This window comes from Benincasa hispida, chromosome 3 (assembly GCF_027475165.1).
Source record: "Benincasa hispida cultivar pf3 chromosome 3, pf3_genome.v1.1, whole genome shotgun sequence".
Lineage (NCBI taxonomy): Eukaryota > Viridiplantae > Streptophyta > Magnoliopsida > Cucurbitales > Cucurbitaceae > Benincasa > Benincasa hispida.
This window is the reverse complement of record NC_143480.1, coordinates 24,776,241-24,800,179: the sequence shown is the minus strand read 5'-3', so window position 1 is coordinate 24,800,179 and position 23,939 is coordinate 24,776,241. Positions and strand designations below refer to the sequence as shown.

General features: G+C 37.8%; 1 protein-coding gene across 1 annotated transcript; it reads left to right on the top strand.

The window, feature by feature from the left end:
* Positions 1-38: 38 nt before the first annotated feature.
* Positions 39-22,943, top strand: LOC120073194 (UDP-Glycosyltransferase superfamily protein). Its single transcript, XM_039025873.2, has 20 exons — positions 39-970; positions 2,014-2,055; positions 2,174-2,207; positions 2,290-2,383; positions 2,502-2,630; positions 2,946-3,150; positions 3,652-3,786; positions 4,670-4,774; positions 4,906-5,004; positions 5,574-5,703; positions 11,618-11,668; positions 11,759-11,869; positions 12,421-12,530; positions 17,988-18,156; positions 20,143-20,229; positions 20,446-20,517; positions 20,780-20,893; positions 22,103-22,167; positions 22,250-22,346; positions 22,468-22,943. Exons 1-20 carry the CDS (start codon positions 849-851, stop codon positions 22,585-22,587), a joined length of 2,091 nt encoding a protein of 696 aa, XP_038881801.1. The 5' UTR covers positions 39-848; the 3' UTR covers positions 22,588-22,943.
* The last annotated feature ends 996 nt before the right edge of the window (positions 22,944-23,939 follow it).

Here is a 23,939-nt window from a genome sequence, read left to right as displayed (position 1 = left end):
CAGTGTCTGTGCTCATGATGCTTTGGTTTGTTTTTTTTTTTTTTTTCTTTTTTTTTGGGAAATAAAGAAAAAAACAAAGATAATTTGTGGTGAAGTGAATGGGGTGGTGGTGATGATTCTTGTTTTGGTTTCTCTCGTTAGAGGATTTGAAGTTTGAACCGTTGGTGGGGAGAGAAGGATTGGTGCTGGCCGCTGAGTACCAAATCTAAAACTATAGTTGGTTGGTTCTAAACATGCCTCACATTCTTAATTGCATCAATGGATTGTATTTTAAAAGTAAAATAGTTGTGATGTAAATGCTTACCCTCACATTTATATCAGTACCCTTATATTTATTATAATAAAAAAGATTCTTTTTTTTAGTACAACCGAAGAAGAGAATCCATGTTAAGAGCTAAGTTGATATGATATAATTTACTCTACAATTAATTTTTATAAAGATGTAATGTGGAAGTGATTGACAGGTTTCACTTGACAAGAGGTGTGCCGTGCGTACTGCGTAATACTGAAAATTGTACAATTTTGTCTTTAAAACAAATAATTAATTTGTAAGATCAAGGAATGTGATTTCAGAATCCTTACCCACCACCCCACAAGAGAAAGAAAGTAATATTCTTACTAGAAACAATATAATAAATAATAAATAAATAAATAAAAGGAAAAATACCAAAAACAGAAAAAAGAAAAAAGAAGTTCACGTTCCAAACTTCCAAATTCCATCGTCTTCTGCTTGGTTCTTAATTGCTCATTGGATTCGGAGCTCACAAGCTGCTATAGCTGAACTCCGGCATTTGCTATTCAGATCTCCGTCACTGTGGGCTTCCATACACCGTGGGAGGCTGAGAAAAATGGTTATTCCTGCATTAACGACGATTGCCGTCTCTCCTCGTCTTCCCTTTCCAAAATATATTCCTTCCTACACGAAATCTGCTGGAGCTGGAGCCCGAACTCTCTGTTGCTCAAGGTCAAGGTGAGTTTCTTGTTCCGGTTTCCAATTCATTTTGTTTTGTTTTATTTTGTTTTCTTTTTTGAATGTAGTTAATTTTATGGAATTATTGTAATCATGCTGAGTTGCATGCGATTCTTATGCCTGCTACGCTGTTCTAAGCTAAATTCTCCTATTCAGTTTGTTGAGTTGGAGGTTTGACGTGGATGGTGTATTCAATTTAAAAGAAAAGAGAAACACTCCGAGTACAGGAGAACAACGTATTCTCGAAATAGATTGTTAAAGCTACACTAATATATCAAATATGCCTTTCTTGTTCTTTTTCCAGTTGAAAGTTTATATGTAAGAGCTAATTTGAGCTTTGGGTGTTTTTTTTTTAAAAAAAATTCATAGATAGAAAAAATGTCAAACTATTTACGAAAATAGTAAAAAAGAAAACACTGATGAATATTGATAGGTTTATATCCGCGTCTATCGGTGATAAGCTTCTATCAACGTCTATTAGTGATAGACTTTTATCAGTTTCTATCATTGATAAACAATGATAGACTTTTATCAGCCTCTATCAAAGAAGATTAAAATTTTGCTATCTTGTGTAAATAGTTTTCCATACTTTTCTATTTTGAAAATCTCCGTTTTCTTCTATTTTTGAGTTCAACATGTGTTTTGACGTGAGATTTCAACTCTAACCCCTTGTTTATTTGTTTTAACCAGTCAAGCTATGTTAAATCAGCTCAATAATATACTGATTGTATATTGATATAATTGTTCATTAGTTCGTTAGAATTCTTGTTTTTTTTTTACTGTTATGCCTTCTAACAATTTTCTTTTATATTAGTTTAATCCATTCAGTCTTCCTATAAATTATCGGAAAGGTCTGTTTGATTATTATTGATAAGAAATACATTTCTTTGTGAACAATTTCCTGAGTTCTTTGATAGTTTTTGAAGCTATACTCAGGGTTTGAAAATGTTCTTACTCCGAGTCAGACAACAATTTAATTTCCCTCTTTGATCGGCTTTGTGATGTTTGACTTCTTGACCATTTATGCTGTTTATTTATTTCAGTGGAGATGGAGATCTTAACGGCTTGGTTACATCGCAATCGGAGTAATTTTTCTTAAACATTCTTGGCTTTGGTTTTCCTTGGCACTTATGCCTTGGTACTTTTCGTATTTCAGTAGCTTTATTATCCATGAAAGCTTGAGTTTTTGTAACCTAACTTTAGGTTGGAAAGACGTGGGGGTGCACAAATGGCTAAGGTAAGGCCTCACTGCTTCATGTATGTCTATTTATTTGACCATTGCTGAATGTGATAGCTCTTATTTGCACTTTGCTCGTTAGTCATTTGATGGTAAACATAGCATTCAGTCGTCAGATGGTGAATTACCGGCAAAAAACAGCGAAATTTGGCAACTCTTCAGAGAAGCTCAGCAGAGTATCTCCTTAACTATTTCATGTTTTTAAATTAGTTGCTTCAAAACTGGCGTTTCATATACTTTGAATACCATCTAACCTTTTGTTGTTTGTATTCTCACATGGATTGTATTACTCAGATATCTTGTACTTGGATAAACAACGTGTCCTTGCCATAGAGGAGCTGAACAAAGCCGTCAGTGAGAAAAACTTACTGCTTAAAAAGATCGAGGAATTAGAGTTAGAAAAGCAGGTTTTGGACAGAAAAGGTGAAAATAATCACGGCCCAATTTATTGTACCTGCCTAATATAATTGACTGATGTAACTAATACTCAATATTACTCCAAAGTGTTTATTTTTGTGCTTCTTTTTCATATTGGCAGTATGATGCTTTATTTTCTGGTGGACAATATTTCTTTCCCTTTTTTGTTTGTTTATTCGTCTCTCTCTTTCTCTCTCTGTTATTTGTACTTCAAAAGTTTGTCATCTAATCTAATGAGATAAACTGGTTAAAAAAAGTAGGGTAACTGATAAATGGAAGATTGAAGTTGTAACATGTTTCATGGGCTGTCGTTTGAACCAGATCAGGCATCAGTATGCTGGGATTTGCTACTTCGAATTGATTCTATGGTTCTCACTGGCATGATTAGCTGTGAAGAGGCATCTAAAATGAGACGGCTGGTAATGGATCACAAAGTTAGCATAGTTGATGCTTTCACAGATAACCTGCAGAAGAAAGATGCTGAGCTTCTAGAAGAGCTACGTCAGTTTTCTTACAGAAGCAAGAAGTAATTTATCTACTTGAGTTTGTAGTCATTTTCATCTTTCCCTTTTTCTACTCACCATCTAAAGATAATGTTATAAACTGTGAAACTGGATCAAGACTTTTAATATTCTAAACATATAAAGGATGTGTTTTGTCTTTGTGCTTGCTGCTTAAGAACCAACAGAGTATTCTATTCCATTGCTGGTTCAATACATCTAAGCTGGTAAACTTTCTTAATTTTCATTTGAAAACACAATTGACACAGAAATACTGAAAATTCAAAGGTTTTCATACAACCTCGATATATTGACGACTTAGTCCTTGAAAACTATATAACATGTACACACAATAATTTCAAGAGAGATTCTTGTTAGCAATTGAAGTGTCGAGTTACTAACACTCTTCAGGCACTTCTAGTTTCTTTATTTAATCTTCCATGCTCTCCACTTTCCTACCCTCTTCAAGTCATTTTCTTCTTCTTATTATTATAATCTACCAATTCCCAGTACTCTTTTCAATTCAGGAAGGGTTTTCACATTGTTCACATTTGTACTGAAATGGCTCCAATAGCCTCTTTTGGAGCGATGGCATCATTTGTAACAGGGTTATCTCGGGCTCTACAAAGAAAGGGCAACTTGGTGGAGGTTATCATACCAAAGTAAAGGTCTTTCTTTTGTTAATTGGTTTCATCAATTCTTGCCATTAGATGCATGATTACTGCAAATTTTATTGCTTCCACGCCAATGTAGGATTCCATTTTTTATTTGTAAGGAACAGAGGCAAACAGGAAGCAATTATTGCCTTTTCATTGAATCTAGCTCTTGTTGTTGATTTTCCCTTTTGTCTAATGTTAACCAACACCATTAGGCAGCTGCCGCAGCCCTTTAGTCTAAATGACCTGCTATGTTTTTCAGTATGTCTGTGTAAAATTACTATTTCGTTTGGTGCATGCCTTCTGGTGTCCAAAAATTTCCTTGAAGTGCCTTAATTTTATTTATGCTTTGCGATCATCCATGAAATGTTTGTCCTCCTGACTTTGGTAAATACAATATTAACTCATAGGTAAAACGGGAATGTGAAACTTTAACGACATGAGCTGCGCCCAACCATTAATCCTTTCATTGGAAAGTAAATATTTGGTCTGTCTAAACAATTTCTTTTGAAGTCAATCTCCTGCTAGTCATATCTTCTTCCCAGTTGGATTTGTGTCTATGATGAGCCATGTGTATCTTATGGTTTGAAATTGTTGGTTGGAGCTTTGAGTGACCTCAGCATCCTAAAGTAAGGAAGTTTTAGTTCTTGAATGACATGAAATATTTACCGACAAGCCTGTTGGTGAAGCATAGTGGTACAAAGCGGGCTACTGTTGGAAGTCTGCTTATTGTCCAATTGCCCATTTGTTCGAATTATTTTCTTTATAAGAGAAATCAAATTGTGTTTTTCTAATTTCAGGAGCATCGTTAAATTTGATAGATCTTCACTCTTTTAATTCTTATTCAAAGATGGATGGCAAAGTTTAAGTTCAACATGTTACTTTCAAGGTATGGAAGCATGAACCTAAATGAGGTTCAAGAGCTGCGAGAGATTGAGGTGGAGTACTATTCGTATTTTAATGGTCAACTACACGGAAACAGGATATGGACCGGGTGAGTCCGATTGAAATTAAAAGAGAACAAAAGAAAAAAGAAAAGAAGAAGCTACTTGAAATTTAAAATTGGATGGGAATTTGAGACTACTGTATATAATTCTTGTATCTCATTCTCATGTCCTTCTATAGGGTTGTTCGAGGCATAGGGGTTACTTTCATTCAACCTTTGTATTACTCATCATTTTTCAACCGCGAGAAGGCACATGGATACTCTGATGACTTTGAACGGTATGTGTGTAGACCTGACCATCATATTGTTTTCCCTGATGCCTGAGGCTGCTTATGGCTGCCAAGACATTCTTACTCCCTTTGAGCATTCCTCTGAGTACAAACTCTGCCTATGCTCCTTATTGGCATACATCAATTTCTATATCAATTTCTAGGCATACTTTAAATTGTGTCAAGAAGCTTAGAGTATAAAAGTTAATGCTGCTTCCTTCCTACCTTATTGGCATTCCAAACTCTGAAAAGGAAAAGACAATTCCATGCCCTACAAATAATTGAACTTCATTAAGACTGGTATCGTGCATCTATCAATCTGTCTAGGATTTGAATTCTGTACCAAAATGGTCATCGTCCAGCCAACAAGATAATCTGGGCAATTATGAAAAGTTCTGTTTCCAACAATCACTAACCATCCATGGATTTAATTGAATATAACTCGATATAAATGTCAAAATGTTCTAGTCGAAAAACTTCATTATGAATCTTATCGTTGAGGAACACAATTTTCTTTAACAAAAGAAACAAAGGCATGTTTCTTTATATTACCTATTTAGTTATTCTCATGTTTTCAGGTTTATGTACTTCTCGCGAGCATCATTGGACTATATTGTGAAATCGAGCAAGAAGCCCGATGTGTTACACATACACAATTGGCAAACTGCTATAATAGGACCGCTTTTCTGGGAAATTTTTGTTCAACAGGTTTAACTTGTAATTAGTAACTCTTGTTCCACATCCTTTTCTCCCAATATTTTTTTAGGTTCAGATTATAATTTCACATTGATTTAAGTGCTAAATTTTTGTTTCTATAGTAGTTCCTTTCTGTATCTATGACATCATGTTAATCTATGTTAGATAGTTTCTTGTAAAAAAATATTAATATATCTTAGAAATTAATTTTCCTTTGCCCCACACCATACTAGTGATATGTAACCTTTTATAGTTCTAACTATTAAGAGAGAAATGAGAAAATGGGAAGTATATTCATTTCATTAAAAAATGCTCCATATGAATACACATTTAAGTCTAAAAATAGATTCCACAATGTTAGCAACTAATCCCACTAACTCCATAAGAATATGAACTTAAGCTTGACTACAACTAAAATTAACCTCAACTATTTTTCCTAGAAACTAGGAATTGACTAGACCAACTCAAACCAATTTGCAGTTTTGAGTTGCTAACATTCTCCTCCTAACTCAAATACTGCAAACACCTAACTTGCTCCTAAGAGCTTGAAAACGACCAGCAAAAAGACTCAGTGAAGATATTTGCTATTTACTTTTCTATGCTATAATGTGTCACAGTCATGCTTGTCCAGGGCGTGTTGCCCATGGCCGCATGTCCGCCTCCACCTCGTTTTACTATGCTTTCATCTTATGTATGTCCTTTTGCTAGGTAGTTTGCTTTCTATGTACTTTTCTTAGTGTGTGACCGCTCGTCCATTTCCATATGCAAGGGTGACGGATGTATTTTTGTTCAGAATGCACTATATGGGGGTAAGACTAATCATCATATCCTCATACCAATGAGTTGTATGCTATAAAGTCGTGTTGTTGCTTATTGCTTTCTAGCTGTAGGACTATGTTCATTGTTTACACATGTTTTCAAACGTCTGTGAAAACCTTTTCTTTTAAACCTGTTTTCTAAAACCTTTTCTAAAGAACGGGGGGTGGAGGTTGTTTGAAACGCGCATTGTGCCATCGGCTGTTTGGATTTGGATTGGCTGACTTGTTTGAGGGCGAGAACAAGTACCACACAATCGCCTCGAGGCCCTTACGAAGGTGCAATTGTGACATAATGCACCAGCTGCACTTCTCTTTCCTTCTGCATCTCTCTCAGAACGTAATACTTGATCTTAAAATGTTTGGTCCTTCCATGAAAAACTGGATTCAATGAAATGGCTAGAGTGGCTTGATTATCCAGAAATACCTTCACACTCTCTTCTTGCTTTGGATGTAAGTCATGCATCAATTTCTTCAACCAAATAGCTTGGTTGACTGTTGCCGTCGTTGTAATGAACTCAGCTTCTGTAGTTGACTGAGCCACTATATCTTGCTTTTTTGAACACCATGAGAAACACCCTGAGCCAAAAGTGAAGCAATAGCCAGAGGTGCTCTTCATATCATCCAATGACCCAACCCAATCACTATCTGAGTAGTCTGCAACTCAAAATTTTTAACTTTACTAAATTTAATCCCAAAAGACATTATGCCTTTTAGATATCTCATAATCCTTTTTCAGCAGCCATATGATTCTTGCTTGGGCAGTGAAGAAATCTAGATAGGACACTTGTAATGTACATAATATCAGGCCTAGTGGATGTGAGATACATGAGGCATCCAATTAGACTTCTGTACACATTCTCATCGACAGGTTGTTCGCCATCATCCTTTTGCAACTTCTCCTTCGAATCATCGGAGTTTTCACACTCTCACTCCTCCATATTGAACCTCTTCAATATCTCTCTTACGTACTTCTTCTGACAGAGGAACACTTCGTTCTATCTTTGCTGGATCTCCATACCTCAAAAGTAATGCATTAGACCTAGATCAATCATCTCAAACACCTTCATCATTTCTTGCTTGAACATCTCTATTTGAACATTATCACTTCCTGTCAACAGTAAGTCACCTACATAGAGAGATACAATCACAATAGCAGTAATTGATTTCTACACATAGAGTGTGGATTCACTCAGACTCTTCATATAACCCAGGTTCACCGCAAGTGATCATCTATCTTGTTGTACCATGTCCTAGGAGCTTGCTTCAACCCATAGAGAGCCGTCTTCAATAAATAAACCTTCTGCTCTTATCCTGGTATGATAAATTCGTCTGGTTGCTCAACAAAGATCTTTTCTTTTGACACTCCATTTGGGAATGCTGACTTCACATCTAGTGATACACCTTCCATTCATGTTAGGTTGACATAGCCAGTAGCAACCTGATGCTGTCCATTCTTGTAACTGGTGCAAAAGTCTCAGAAAAATCAATTCTTCAGACTTGTGTATACCCCTTTCACCACTAACCCAGCCTTGAGCTTTTTCACAGAGTCATCTGGGTTTAATTTGGTTTTGAAAACCCATTTGACTCTAATCACTTTCCTGTTTGCAGGCTTCTCCATAAGCTCCCATGCATTGTTCTTCTTTATGTTCTTCTTTATCATACTCAACTCCTCCTTCATTGCTTCTATCCACTTCGCATCTCTTTTAGCTTCTATCTCTGCTTCTTCTGTCCAGTCTCACTCCTCATCCTCCAAAAACTAAACATCTCTGCTAATCACCATCTTTCCTGTGTGAGGTTGATAGATCTTGTAGGCTTTGAACACCATGCTATAGCGTACAAAGATTCTTGGTTCAGCCTTCTCACTCAACTTGTCTCTCTTCACCTGTGGAACATAAAAAAAACACAAACAACCAAACACCTTTAATGTGTCAGTTTTGGTTTAGTATCAAGCCAAACTTCATAAGTTGTTTTCTTTTCCACTACGCTCGTAGGTAGTCTATTCAATAGAAAGACTGTTGTCTTTGCTGCATCAGCCCAAAATTCCTTTGGCAAGTTCTTATCATGCAATAAACATCTTGTCATCTCTATAGTACTTCTGTTCTTCCTCTCACTGATTCCATTTTGCTGTAAAGAATATGGAGCGGTGAGCTGATGCTCTATCCCAGCTTCTTCACAAAATGAATTGAACCTTTGCGATGTATATTCAGTCCCATTATCAGTTCTCACCTCCTGAATCTTACAGTCACTTTGATTCTCAACCCATCTCTAAAACTTCAGAAACACTTCAGCTACTTCAGACTTATGCTTCATGAAATATATCTCACACATTCTGGTATAACCATCAATAAAGATGATGAAATACCTGCTACTATTTAGTGAAAGAGTTGGTTGAGGTCCACACAAGTCAGGGTGGATGAGCTGCAACTTCTCAATTGCTTTCCATTGTGACTTCGTGAATAGCAGCCTTGTTTGCTTCCCTGTTAAACAAGCTCTAAAATTTGTTTTCAGCTCCTCTAAAACTGGTACTCCTACGACCATCTCATTCTTCTGCAGATACTGCAACCCTTTCTGATGAAAATGCTCCAACCTCATGTGCCATAACTCAGTGTCATTCACTTGACAGTTGAAAGTTATCTGCTCCTTCTCAAGTGGATCCAACAATAAGCTTTTGTGCTGCATCTTTATTTTGAACAACTCATTCCCATTGGAATTAGAAATGAGGCACTTTCCTTCCTCAAACAACACTTTGAATCCCTTCTCTACTAATTGACCAACGCTTAATAAGTTTTGATCCAATCTCAGGGGCAAGCAACACTTCAGTAATCAACTTGGTTCCAGCACAACTTTCTATTGACACTATGCCCTTCCCCTTTACTCCTAGATACTCACCGTTTTTTATCTTCACCCTTGACTTGAATGACTTGTCAAGGTCCTTGAACAACGTTTTGTCACTTGTCATGTGATTGGTACACCCACTATCAACCAACCAACCATCACTTTGAGTGATTGATGAGAAATAAGTAGCCACAAAGAGCTGATATTCTTCTTGTTGTACTGCAGTATGTGCTCCTTCTTGCTGTTGAGTTTTTGCTTCCTTACATAATCGTTCACTGTGCCCCAATAAATGACACCTTCTACACTTCACATCTGGCCTTCTCTAACATTTAAAATGTGGATGATTCTGCTTCCCACAGTGCTTGCATGTACTACCAGCATCCTTTGCAGTAGACTCTAAGCTACTGCTGCCACTTCCCTTCTTCCCTTTCCACTTATTCTCTCTTCCATCTTCAGTGGATGATTCTGAGCTCTAGCATCTAAAATGTGGATGATTCTGCTGCCACAGTGCTTGCATGTACTACCTGCTGCCCTCTAGCTTTCAGTGCCCCCTCAATGCTTCCTTCTTGCCTCATCAACCTCTTCTGCTCTTGTGCTTGCAAAACACTGACTACTTCTATCACCTTGAGGTTTGGGATGTCTTTAATATTTTCTAAAGAAGCAATGGTTGCTTCATATCTCTCAGGTACTGAAACCAGAATCATATGAACCAGTCTATTGTTAGATAATTAGGTTCCTAATGCTCTTGCCTTGTTAGCAATCCCAATCAACTTATCTGAGTATTCTTTAATGGACACAAAATCCTTCATTTTTATTCTCTCGAATTCTTGCACATTGTTCAACACCTTCATGCCTTTCATCCTATCATCACCTTCATACTCACTTTTGAGGAACTCCCAGATCTCCTTTGCCAACTTCAAGGCCATAATTCTATGGTGGGAGCACAACTACATATAGGCAAGCTCGAGCCTTGACCTTCCTAGTGACCTCTCCTTGTGAGTCTTGATCTGATGTATTGTTCGGTTATCAAGAAGTGGAGTAATCTCATAGGATTGCTCAATTGCTTCCCAATAATCACAACCCTCCATGTAGACTTGCATTCTGATAGCCCATGCTTTAATTCTCACCAAGTGGGGCTAATGAAGAAAGATTGCTTGGTCCTGACTCCATCTCACTCAATTCTCACAAGTGTATCACTCGGTTTCTCTTAGGAATATTTCACTCTCACTCACAAATCCTTTAAGAATTCAGCTCTGATACCACTGTAGTTCTAACTATTTAGAGAGAAATGAGAAAATGGGAAGTATATTCATTTCATTTTAAAATGCTCCATATAAATACACATTTAAGTCTAAAAACAGATTCCACAATGTTAGCAACTAATCCCACCAACTTCATAAGAATAGGAATTTAGACTTGGCTACAACTAAAAATAACTTCAGCCATGTTTCCTAGAAACTAAGAATTGACTATACCAACTCAAAACTAATTTGCAGTTTTGAGTTATTAATGCCTTTTTAATGGATAGAAGTTGGTTCCGCTGAAATTTCATGCATCTCAAAATAGCAGTAAGGGAAGTATGAAGCCAGATAAAAGGTTTTTGAGCAAGGTAAATGGTGAAATACGCAAGTGGGAATTTATAAAATGGAGCAGACAAAGGTCAGGATAGATGATCTTTTGAGCTCCCTAACTTCAGATTTTGAGAAAACAGCAATTTTTTAGATTATACAGTAGGGATCTTTTGATAGTTGGCTGAATACTAATCTAAACCCTTTCTTGGCCAATAAAAGTTCTTTGGGACTTTCTGTTGCTGTAGTGGATTTTCTTGGAAATTCCAGGTTAAAATTGGTAGACACCAAGAAAGAAAACTCAATTGCTGTGGCAAATAGCAAACCGGTCAATTCACCATTTTGTTATCTTACGTGGATTTATTCTCAATTAATGGATACTGGAGCACGTATCTTCTAATTTAGTCTGCATGGAGCTTTTTGGCTGGATAGGTAGTTATATCATCACATTGTTTCAGATGAAATACTTGAAGTAATATGTTGGTTTGAATTAAAAACGTAAAGCAATTTTTTTTTCCTTTTTCTTTTTTACCTTATTATTCATTTAGTTCCATTATATACAGCTGAGCTGTTTGGTTTATGACCTGGAAATTACTAAGATAAAAGGAGATTGTTAGCTAAATAATCTATAAACGTTTAGCTACTTAGCTTCTGCTAATTTTTAAATATTGTCCTTCCTTATATGGATGCTAACCATATTTGTAGGGACTTGAAGGTTCTAGAATCTTATTCACGTGTCACGACATCCATGCACAGGCAAGTCAGAAGTTATGTTGTTTTTGCAGTTCTTAAACTGTGGGTTCCAAGATGTTTATCTAAAATTGTCCAACTTGAAAAATATCCTAGTTTCTTGTACAACCGGAGAAACTAGCACTATGTGGACTTGATCCTGCAAGGCTTCATCGCCCTGATCGTCTGCAAGACAATTCCAATACGCATCTTGCAAACATAATGAAGGTATAGAATGTGGAATGTATATGCATTTCTTAGCAAAGGCCAATCTTATTTTCTTAGGTGTAATTATAGTCTTGCTCTTGTTTGTCTTGTTACCGGTCAGTTTTACCTGTGAGAAAAATATTTGAAATATTCTCTTTGTATTAAGTTCTTGAAGAGTTATTCATAGACCTCATTGCTGTTGAGAATAGAGCATCATTATTTATGCATGTAGTTTCACAACCCAGGTCGAACTTCTTGCGGTTTTTTTGGCACTGGAAAGTTCAGTATGGTTGAATGATATATAATATGAAATGTTGGATCAATCAATAGTTATTTTAAAGAAATGCATGCCGCTTAATGGAGGTAGGTTGAATTCTGAAAGCTTATGATAGGTGATTGAAGACATGCCAGAAACAAGGTATTGTTAACTGAACCTCCATGAGCTATGCCATAACTTTAATCTTTATTCATTTTAAATCTTTGATTCATATTCAATGTGTCTATTATATATCATGCTTATTGTCATTGCCTGGTATCATGTAATAAGTAATATATTGCTTCTGATTTTGCAGGGTGGAATGGTTTACTCCAATAAAGTTGTAATAATGTCATCCACACATTCAAAAGGCTGTATAATTCATAGTTTGAGTCATGGTTTGGAAACTACCTTAAACATGCACAAGTAAGTGGGAGTCTATTATATCTCAAAGAAAAAAAAAAAGTAGTAGTCTTTTGCAATTCCTAAAGCCGGATTGGTTGAGTGCTTTCTTGAATTATGTTTCATACTAATTTTCCTTGTTCTAATTGATTGAAACTTGATAAATGATTCTTAGTAGACAACCGATACAGATACTACCACCGGCATGCCGCTCTCTAATATTGCCAAAAAGAAAAGAAAAGAAAAGAAAAAAAAAAAAAAAAAATAGGGCCATGGACAATTCAAGAGGTCTATTTAGTGCTTTTAAATGCGCAAGGCGCATTAAGGTTCAATGGCCCTCTGGAGCCTAGGTACAAGGTGCACAAAAAGGTGTGGACTTTATTTTGTATATATTATATTAAAATGAGAGAGTATAATTGAAGTGGAAATATGGAAAAAAAGGGACTCCAAACACAAGAAATTTTGCATTTTGGTTTGGTAAACTTGATTCTTTTAACTAATAAAGAAGGAAAACCCTTAATTATTACTATTTTTTAAAAATAATTGAAAAGCCCCAAGGCGCGGGGCTTTGATCATTGGGGCTTCACAAAAGGCGTAACCTGAGGCGTGCCTAATTTTGTGAACCTCGCTTTTCTAAGGCGAAGCGGTCCTAGACGCGCCTGGGCGCGCTCCCAAGAGGGCTTTTTACAACACTAGGTCTATTATCTCTTAAAGATGCTAAAATTCCAATTTACCTTCCACATTCTTATATCAGATATATATGCACATACTTCTTACAAAATAACTGCCCAAGAGCCCCACACTAGCTTCCTTACAAAATCATTTCCCTCCCTTCTGAATATTAACCTCCCCCACCTTTCTTTCTATCATTTGAAAAATAAACGTGGTACAAGAGTGCAATCAATATTCAAATGCCCGAATCATTGGACCTAAATAGCCGTTTACACAAAGCAAACATATATTGATTGTAGAAGAAGTCTTAAATCACCGATTGACCTTAAAACTTAAGCTGATGGGTGAAGGTAAATTTAATTATATAACATTAACACCCCCTCTCACTTGTGGGCTTGAAATATAGGGAATGCCCAACAAGTGGAAATGAATATTAATTGGGGAGGAAACAACGTTGCAAGGGTTTGGACACAGGACCTCCCTAAATCACCTACTCTAATACCATCTCAAATCACCTGATTGATCTAAAAGCTTAAACTGATGGGAGAAGGTAAATTTAATTATATATCATTAATAAGAAGCTTAAGTAAATGGTAAAATTTCAAACTCTCAAACGGAAGAGAAAAAATAATAATAATAATATAAAAATAACTGCTCCTTACTTTGCTTGAGGAAATACAACCGCCTCTTAGGAAACACCAAAGGATGCTAAATGTCACAATCGCTCTTTCGGAAGCTTCTCTTAGCGATTGTGCGGCACTTGTTCCCGCTCACGAACAAGCCAGCCAACTCGATTACGGACTGCCGATGGCACACCGGGTGCCTCTTGCAACCTCCACCCCCGTTTTAGGGAAAACGGTTTTAGAAAACGGGTTTGGAGAAAAGGTTTTCGTAAGAAGATTTGTGAGTGTGAATAAAGAAAGAAAGATTGTAGTAGACTAGAAAGCAATAAGCAACAACAACGGCTTTATAGAGTACTACTCCGGGTATGAGGAAATGATGGTTAGTCTTATCCCCATATAGTGCATTCTGAACAAAAAGCCAACTGGCGCCCTTGCATATGCAAAAGGGCGAGTGGTCACTTACAATGAAAATGTAAAGAAAGCAAGCTAACTAAACTAATACAATACAGGACATGAAAATATGCTAGAAGGGGGTTGGATTGGGCATGCGGCCATGGGCAACAGGCCCTGGACAAGCATGACCGTTACATTCTCCCCCACTTAATTGGTTGACGTCCCCGTCAACCGACCTTGTTCAAAACCTGCGATGGCCGGAGCTGCATTCTTCAAGTCTTCGGCCCGCTCCCAACTGATCTCTTCATCGGGGAGATCCTTCCATTTCACTAAGAACTCTATCAGTTCTCGTCTGGGTCTTCCACTACGGCGCGTACGTTTACCCAAGATTTGTGCAACTTCTTTCTCAGCAAAACTCTTCATCGTGACTGATGGGCGCCTTAGCATGTTCCGCTGTCCATCCTCGGGTTCGGGATGATAGGGCTTCAGGAGGTTCACACCGATGACAGAATGAATCTTCATCCATGAGGGTAACTGAACCCTATATGAGGTTCTCCCGACCTTCTCAATTACCTCCACTGGACCTTCATATTTCCTTACTAGCCGTTGGTCTCTCTGGCCTCGGAACTGAAACTGTCCCGGTCGTAGCTTGATCAGGACCTTGTCCCCAGCTTGAAACTCAAGGGCCCTCTGCTTCTTACCAGCCCATTTCTTCACTCTCCTTGACGCTCTTTCTAGGTAGGCGCGAGCTATCTCAGGGGTTTTGCTCCACTCTTTAGTGAAGTTATGTGTCTGAGGACTTTTGCCTGCATAAGGGTGGTCCACCAAGTGTGGCCTGAGTGGCTGTCTGTCGCACACTTCGAGGGCCGCCTTTCCGATCGCGGAACTCTGCTGGATATTGAAGCTAAGCTGAGCCATACCTAACAACTCGTCTGACTGTTTCCGACGCCCAGCCAATTCGGGCGGGGCCATCTGACATGCCTCCCTGGCAGGCGGCTTTGCCCCTGGCAACAACTCAACCTCATGGTCAATCCCCCATCGTGGGGGTAGGGACTTGGGCAAGCTTTTCGGCCTGACGTCCCGATACTCTTCCAAGACAAATAGATCGTCTTGGGGGATCTCCTCTTCAGTGGACTCAACCGATTCTACTGGGATGGTCATGAACGTGGGTTCGTCGTGGGCCGGGCCCCTCTTCAATTGGAGGGCTGAGATCATTCTCACTCCATTTGGCCGCTTGATACTGGCTTGGACTACGGTCGGTGTAGATCCGGTAATGACTAAGCATTTGGCGAGGGGCACTGGTATGACTTTATGTTCAAGTAGGAATTCCATCCCCAGTACCACATCAAAATCATCCATCTTGACAATCACGAAGTCGACGAGGCCCTTCCAGTCTCCTAACTTTACCGGAGTTCTCTTCGCTATCCCCGAAATCGGTAGGGCTGCGGAATTCACAGCTTTCATCTTTCCTGCATCTCTTTCCCAATTCAAGTTCAGGCGGCGAGCTTCCGTTTCCGCCATGAAGTTATGGGTAGCCCCAGAGTCAACCATAGTGGTTTTGGCCGATCTTTGGTTGACCCAAGCGTCCACATACATGAGACCTTTCTCTAGTGGCTCCGTCGCCTTTCCCATATTCTTCTGGAGTGCAGACAGAAATTTCAATGCCCCCATCCTGGGATTCTCAATTTCTGCCGCTGGCTCGGTTACCGTCTCCTCTAGTTCGGCCTCGTCTCCGGAGGTAGAGGCTAATGTGGCTTGAAAAGCATTGAACGCAGTTTGATTTGGACATTCACGCGCCCTGTGTGGCCCCCTACATATGAAACAAGACAGGGGGCGATTGTAATTGTTATGCTGTTGTGGCGGCCCCCGCCAGTTGCTTCCTGATCTCGGTTGGGATGATTTACGATCCCCCCCTGTGTTCTTGTCTCCTCCCCCAGGCCTGGGAGGACTGGAACGACTGTTTCTGTTTTCCTCATTTGAGGTAGTTGATTGCTTCCTCACATCTTGTGAGTCAGTGCTAAGGTCGTATAGTCGTTCAGCTGCCGCATAGGCAGAGGGGAGATTCTGTACTCTCTGTTCATATAGTTTTGCTTTCGCCCACGGTTTCAGCCCCTCCACAAAGCAAAAGACCTTGTCTTTTTCGGACATATCTCGTATGTCCAACATGAGTCCTGCAAACTGTTTTACATAGTCCCTGATGTTACTTGTTTGCTTTAGCTCTCTGAGTTTTCGTCGAGCCAAGATCTCAACATTTTCAGGGAAGAACTGCGAACGAAGTTCTTGTTTCAATCTATCCCAAGTATCAATAGTGCAACGTCCTTCCTGTATGTCTGTAAATCGTGATCTCCACCACAGTTTTGCATCTTCAATTAGATGCATCGTTGCTATTGTGACTTTCGACTCTTCAGTCACTGTGTTCGTCGCCTTGAAGTATTGCTCAAGGTCGAAGATAAAATTTTCCAGGGCTTTCGCTTCTCGCACCCCACAGAAGGGTTTCGGTTCTGGGATTTTTATTCGGCTTACTGCCACTGCGCCCCCAGGTGGGGCTTGGTTCCCTACCGCTCGGATGGTGAGATTCACCCTCGCACTCACATCCGCTATCTCGGCTCTGACGACATCCAGGGCCGATCGAAAGTCTTCAGATAGGTCGGTTACCATCTGAAGTATTGCTTTTTGGGAGCTGTCCAGCTCTTCGACACGCTCCTCTATGTGGGCAACAGAACCCGAGGAGCTATCGCCTCGTTCAAAGTTGCCGGACCGTACTGTTTTGGTCTCGAGGGTCTCTACCCTCATCATCAATTCTCTGACGGGTAATCCGTCTAGGCGGCCTACCACCGCATCAATTCCATCGGCTTTCTCGGCAACTTCTTGTAGCCGAGTCTCAAGGAAACGAACATTATCTGGGACCTCTCTCAGGTAGAGCATTTGTTCTTCCATCTCTACCAATCTGTCCACATGGGACTTGTTCAGGTTCTTCGTCGCCGACATGATCACTGATCTTCCCTCTATAAGCCAACCTGGCTCTGATACCAACTGTCACAATCGCTCTTTCGGAAGCTTCTCTTAGCGATTGTGCGGCACTTGTTCCCGCTCACGAACAAGCCAGCCAACTCGATTACGGACTGCCGATGGCACACCGAGTGCCTCTTGCAACCTCCACCCCCGTTTTAGGGAAAACGGTTTTAGAAAACGGGTTTGGAGAAAAGGTTTTCGTAAGAAGATTTGTGAGTGTGAATAAAGAAAGAAAGATTGTAGTAGACTAGAAAGCAATAAGCAACAACAACGGCTTTATAGAGTACTACTCCGGGTATGAGGAAATGATGGTTAGTCTTATCCCCATATAGTGCATTCTGAACAAAAAGCCAACTGGCGCCCTTGCATATGCAAAAGGGCGAGTGGTCACTTACAATGAAAATGTAAAGAAAGCAAGCTAACTAAACTAATACAATACAGGACATGAAAATATGCTAGAAGGGGGTTGGATTGGGCATGCGGCCATGGGCAACAGGCCCTGGACAAGCATGACCGTTACACTAAACATCTCTTAGGCATTCAAAGTGCTTGCCTTGTCTTTACCCTCTCACACACAGGCACACAATTTTTTCCCCTTTCATATTCAGGATCTACTTTGCATCTCTCAAATAATTTTATAAATTCTATTTGATAGCTTCTACCTATTATTTAGTTACTAGGTCAAAGTGCAACTGATTACTCCTGCACGTAAATGCTATGCTGGATGATTCTATTTATTTTTCCTTCAAGTTTCTGCTTGTTGCTTATTGCTTTATTGCAGGGAAAAATTGCTTGTTGCTCCTTGTGGGTTTGACAGCTTGGCTTGGGATCCTGAAAAAGATAAAATTCTTTCAGAAAATTATAGTGCAGATGATATGAAAGGAAAATCTGTATGCAAAATCGCATTGCAGCAAAAACTGGGGTTAGCTGAGAATTCTTCTTTTATTACCGTGAGTATCCTCCTATTGCTCAAATAGGCTCTGGAATGGAATGTTCTCTGGAACTATAGGTCTCTAAGTCAGAATATTATATTGCTTTCTATTCTGATACTAAAAAACAATTTAGTAGGAAAATTGTCAGAAATAACTTTTTAGCATTGCAAAACTAGCAATCTTTTTGCAAACCCGTTATAATAGTTTTTCTCGGTCCCCGAGATTTACCACCGAGATTTAGTTAAAAAATAACTTTTTCTAACTCATCGACTGTTTTGTGCCTTCTTGGTACATCTCGTCAGATTACATACCGAGATTTGCTAATTTTGTATGTAATCTTCCCAAATCTTATACCAGATCTTATATCTTTTCAAATTTTCTCTAAATTCGGTTATTTTACTAAATATTATATCAAATTATTACGTAATTTTTCAAATCTTATGCATAATTTATGTTTTCACAATTGTATAAATTCCCAAAATTCCAAATGGATTTTCCAGTTACCAAAATAGATTTTGCAAATTGATTCAAGATGATTGCATTGTCATTTTTAAATTTTGGAAAAGATCAAATATTACGAAAATTTGAGTAAGATTTGAGATATACATTGAATCTTGGTGTTAATACTGTCTAAGATTCTATCGAGAAAGCTCAAATATATTGAATTTCAGTGTTAATTATGCCCGGGTTTCATTGAAAAGCCCAAATTGATAGACATGAATGTTGTAAGATTCATTATAGAGGTTATATGTAATAGGTGCAATGACCAATTAAATTATGTTTTCTTCTGAATAACCTTGTGACGATGTTTGCTCAATGATCATCCATAATGTGGGATCCCCAAGCTATCAAGCATCGCATTGTTGCATGCCCCGTGGAATTTTTCTATCTTCATTAGTGAAAATTCAAAATAGTCATGAAACAGTAGCCTTATTGTTTCCTCTGGCAAGAAGCCCCGTTAAAATACCTTTTTATTTGTATCAAAAGTAAAGACCCTTCTTATGCAATGTTTGAGGATTGGGCTTTATAGGTAGTTTAAAATCAATTGCAATTTCCCCCTCTTGTCCCAATTGCTCTTGAATAATATATCTCTACTTGTCATTCATAAGAATTTCACTCCCATGAAAAAAAGGCATATCTTTTGTTTTGCCTTAAACTCTGGAACTTCACTAATCATGTACATGCCAGAAGAATTCTGTGGGCATAGTAGGAGTCGGTAACTCTCCTTGCTTGGAAATTCTTGTTTCATCTACACTTCTACAGCCCAATATTATCATCAATTCATTCTGAGCTTGCCATATCTTCTACATCGGAATTCATATCCTGTCAATAGTTTCTCGATTACATTCAATTATGATCCTGTTCTATATACTGCTACTATTTCATGCCAATCTTCTACCAAAATTCCTCAAAGGTACCATTGTGTTACAACTCAATTCCAATATTCGTATAGTGCTTGAAAGAATGCACAGGTTACCGAGGATTTTGAGAGCCTTCCTTTCTGTTCCTCCAACAAAATTGACTTTCTATAAAAAAAAATTTGATATCCAACTTGTAAACTGAAAAAATGGATGTCGGTTTTCAATGAGCTATGAGCCTATGAATGCTCTTACCATCAGCGTGTTACCAACCAATTCCCTAGTCAATTATCAGTTACCGCAGTTACCTCATTTCTTCTTTCCGCACCCTTCTTCTCCTTGCATACTCAAAAATGTATGGGTGTCTATCGTCATACTACCCATCCACATGCATATATTTATGCTTGTAACACCTCATTCTATCATTTCCTCCAACATTATCTTCTGACCTTAATTTAGGAGAGATTAATGGTCTATTATTGACCTGCAGACAGCTTTCCCTTTTTACTTCACTGCTTTTATTTTCATGCTGTATTGTTTCTTTTGCTCTTTGCTTGAATACCGAAGCTATTAGATGCTTAGAAACTATTACCCTTTGCATTATGTTGCATTATGTATCTCTAATCCACTTCCCATTCCCCATCAGGTTGGATGCTTTTTGTCAGATGTGTCAGATGTTGACACGGAGAACCTGAAAGCAATTGTTCAGAATGGTACCAAAATGGGTGTCCAGGTTGTAATTTCCTCCCTTCAATTACATTGAATTCTATTGAAACCGTTTACTTGCTGATAGGCTTGATTTGAAGTTTAGTGGAAATTTATGGTCTGTACTCTATGGACGCACTCAGTTCTGTTGGTTAATATATATATGTATCTAGTTTTTGTAAGCTCGTTCTTTTCTCGTACAAATCATCTTATGGGATGATGAGTGTTAAACGGTTTCTTATAGTTCATTTTCATGATGACTGGGGAAGTGACAAGTAGACACAAGGAACTAGAATCTCTTCAAGTAAAAATTGAGGTACTTGCTTTTCATCGTTCTCATGTGTTTTCCTTTCATCTCACGAATCAAATAATATATTGGGCACCACACATAATAGGTAAGTATAAACAAAAGTGATACTACGATAATCTTACTCTTATCTGACATGACTAATTCCTCATATATGATATAGTGCATGATTCTGGTAATAGGTTTGAATTTTGGTTGCTTCTTGATAAACTGACACAATTTTGAACTGTTCAACCAGATAACTTTTCTTAGGAACTATCTATTATTGCAGGATGAAAACGTGAGGTTCATAAACAGACATGATGAGACATTGTCACATCTCATTTTTGGAGGCTCCGACATTATTCTCTGTCATTCTCTTCACGATCCTATTCTGCAAGTGCCAGTAAGTAATCAAGTCTTCTCTTGATCCAGAGTGCTGATTATTTGCAACCAATTCAGTTGTAAGCTATGTCTATAGTTTATTATTATTTTATATACAAAATTAGGAACAAAAGCCTAAAGACCGAAGACAGAGGAAACCCCCTCCCAAAAGATCCCATATGAAGTGTGCTAGTTTGCTGTACACTGACGCAAAAAAAAAAAAAAAAAAAAAAAAAAAAAGACCCCCTCATCCTAAAGAATCTGAATCTGTGTTGCCTTTCGAATGAGGATCACCAAGGGATTTAGAATAAGGTGCTCTACTCTTATCTAAAAAAAGAATAAGGTGCTCCACCTTCTCTGGAAGGCACATATCCATCCCAAAATCTTGCTACCCAAACGCCCAACTTTCCAATCAAACGAACAATGAATGAAAATGCAGTCAAATGTCTCTTTGTTTTCCTTACATAAGCAGGAAACTGAGTGGAGATTGTTCAGTGGGGAAATTTTCTTTTGGAGTTTTCCTGCTGTGTTTAAACTTCAATAAAAGAGGGACCAAAGCAAGAATTTCTCTTTTTTGGGATCTTCAGGCCCCAAAATAATCTTCTCCACAGGAGCCTTTAATCTCTAGCCTTTGAGCTTGGCGAGTGGGAGAGTGTCAAATTGACTGAGAAAACACCCCCGAAATCCAATTTCTAGACAGTTTTTATTGTGATCTTGACCTCTTTGAAAGAGATCCCGTTTACCCGTATAGGCTGCCTTCCTCAAGAGCTCTCTATCAAACAGAGGGAATAAATGTACTCTTCAGGAAGAGGAAGAGGAAGAGGAAGAGGAAGAGGAAATATGTGTTGTAAGGTTGGTGTTTCGATATTTTTCGACCTTAGGTCAGTTTAAAGGTAAAGATTTTTGTCTGGACATTTATAGAAAATACACAACTCCTATAACCATAGTGGGATAATTAAATGACCTCTAGATTTGATCCACTTGGGTTCCCCTGTCAGTCCAATCTATTCTGGAAGGTTAAGTGAAAATGTATTAACTTGAAGTTTCATCCCATTTATTGAAGTTCAAGTCTCTTGTACCCATAAGGTGGCTCAATACCTGGAGGGCAGGAACTTTACGTTTATTTATGAATTCTGATTCTATAATCGCTTAACATATAGAGCATGAGGATTAATCAGACACCCTGATCCTTTCTTTTTTTTTTTTTTGGTTTTTTCCTTCGATAATGTAGTTGAAGGCTCTGAGGTATGGAGCTGCGCCGATTGCAATTACCTCCAATGACAATAATGGATTCAGGTAACTGTTTTTAGTAAATTGAAATTTGGAAGTATGTGAATCGTGCCTCTTTGCTCATTTCTTGTGATAAAAAAAATGCCAGGCACTTTCCAGATCATGACTACGAGACTACTAAATTAGCCATGTTCATTAACTCTACCTTCGGATACTTGTCCTTCAGCCAAGCCCTGGATGAAATTGTGAGTGTTAGATGAGCTATAAAACATCATACAAAATAATTCTTCAGGAACTTTTATATTTTGAAGCTGCTATCCAATGCTGAATACCTTATTTCTATTTGTTCGCTGTGACTGTATACAGAATAACAATCCATCTGAGTGGAATCACAAAGTATTTGATGCTATGACGAAGGACTTCTCTTGGGATGCAGAGTGCTGTGATATACATCTCTCTGCTTACACAGCTATAAAGAGCCTGTGAACCAAATACAAAGTAGAATGTAGGAACGTAGATATCGACGAAATTTGCATCCGTCTCTGCAGCTTACCTGCAACTGGAACTCTATCATGGAGCTTGATTTCAGACTTCCAGTCTATAGTGTCAAGATTTTAGGTTTGTAAATGAAGAGATATATAGTTTTTATTTTCAATTATAAGTTGTATGTGAATAATAAGAATGTGGATGTACTAAAGGTTAAAGGTGCAGCTTAGCTAACTACCGTATTCCAAGTTGTCTATCATGAGGCTTCATCATTTTGGTTTATATTATTTAGAAATCTCTGATTCAGTTCGGATCTTGGTTTTCTAAAATAAAAACTAGTCTGTACGTTTCCATCAGGATTCTGATTTCCCTCAGCTGTCTCTGTTTCCTCTCGCTCGGATTTGGTTCAAGATTTGCATGAGAGTTGTGATATTCTGAAATATGATGCTTAGATATAAAATATTAGTTTAAATCCTATTTTTGACATTTGAATTCTCTCACTTACATGTATTTTCTTTGTATAAACTCTCAATGCGATATTCTGTTCTCTATTCTGTTCTCTTAACTTTTTGTTTCTTTCTTGTAGTCCAAATTTGACAGGCCATTTAATCAAATTTTTATTTACCATTGTATGGAACTTTAGTTTGAGCTATTTGTATGTAGTTTGGGTCTATAAATAGATAGTCTAGACTAGCTAGCCTAATCATTAAATGGATATTTCTGAAAGTTTAAAGATGATTATAAATATTTCATAAGGTAAAAAACTAATGATTGTTATGAATGTTCAAAAATATAACTAAAAGTTTTCAAGTTTGTTAATCACCATTTAAGAACTTGAGTTATTGAATTCAATAATTGGAGTTTTTTTAAAAAATATATATAAAAAAAAAAAAGAATAAAATAAATAAATGATTTACATGTTTAGTAATGTTTTTATGGTTGATGATGTACAACAATAAGCCATTTATTAATTGAGATCAACCTAAAATTGGAGAAATCTAACTGCTATTTTTGTAGATCTATGAATTATAGAGTTACTAAATTTATGAATTAACTTTTTTTTTCTAGAATATGTAGAATCATACTAATATTGATTTTCTTTCCCAGCTTAATGCCAAGTGTAAATAAGAAGAGTACAACAATCCTATCATTGTTAAGAAAAGAAAGAATAAGAAAAAATGACGATTTTAGTCTTTAAATTTTTGGGAATAGGTGTAATTGGTCTAGAGTTTTGAATTTAGTCAAATATGTTTATTAATTGAATATATTTTTATTATATAATTACCAAAAAAAAAAAAAAAAAAAAAAAAAAAACCTCTCTTTTCTCTCTCCCATTTTCTCTCCTCTCCCAA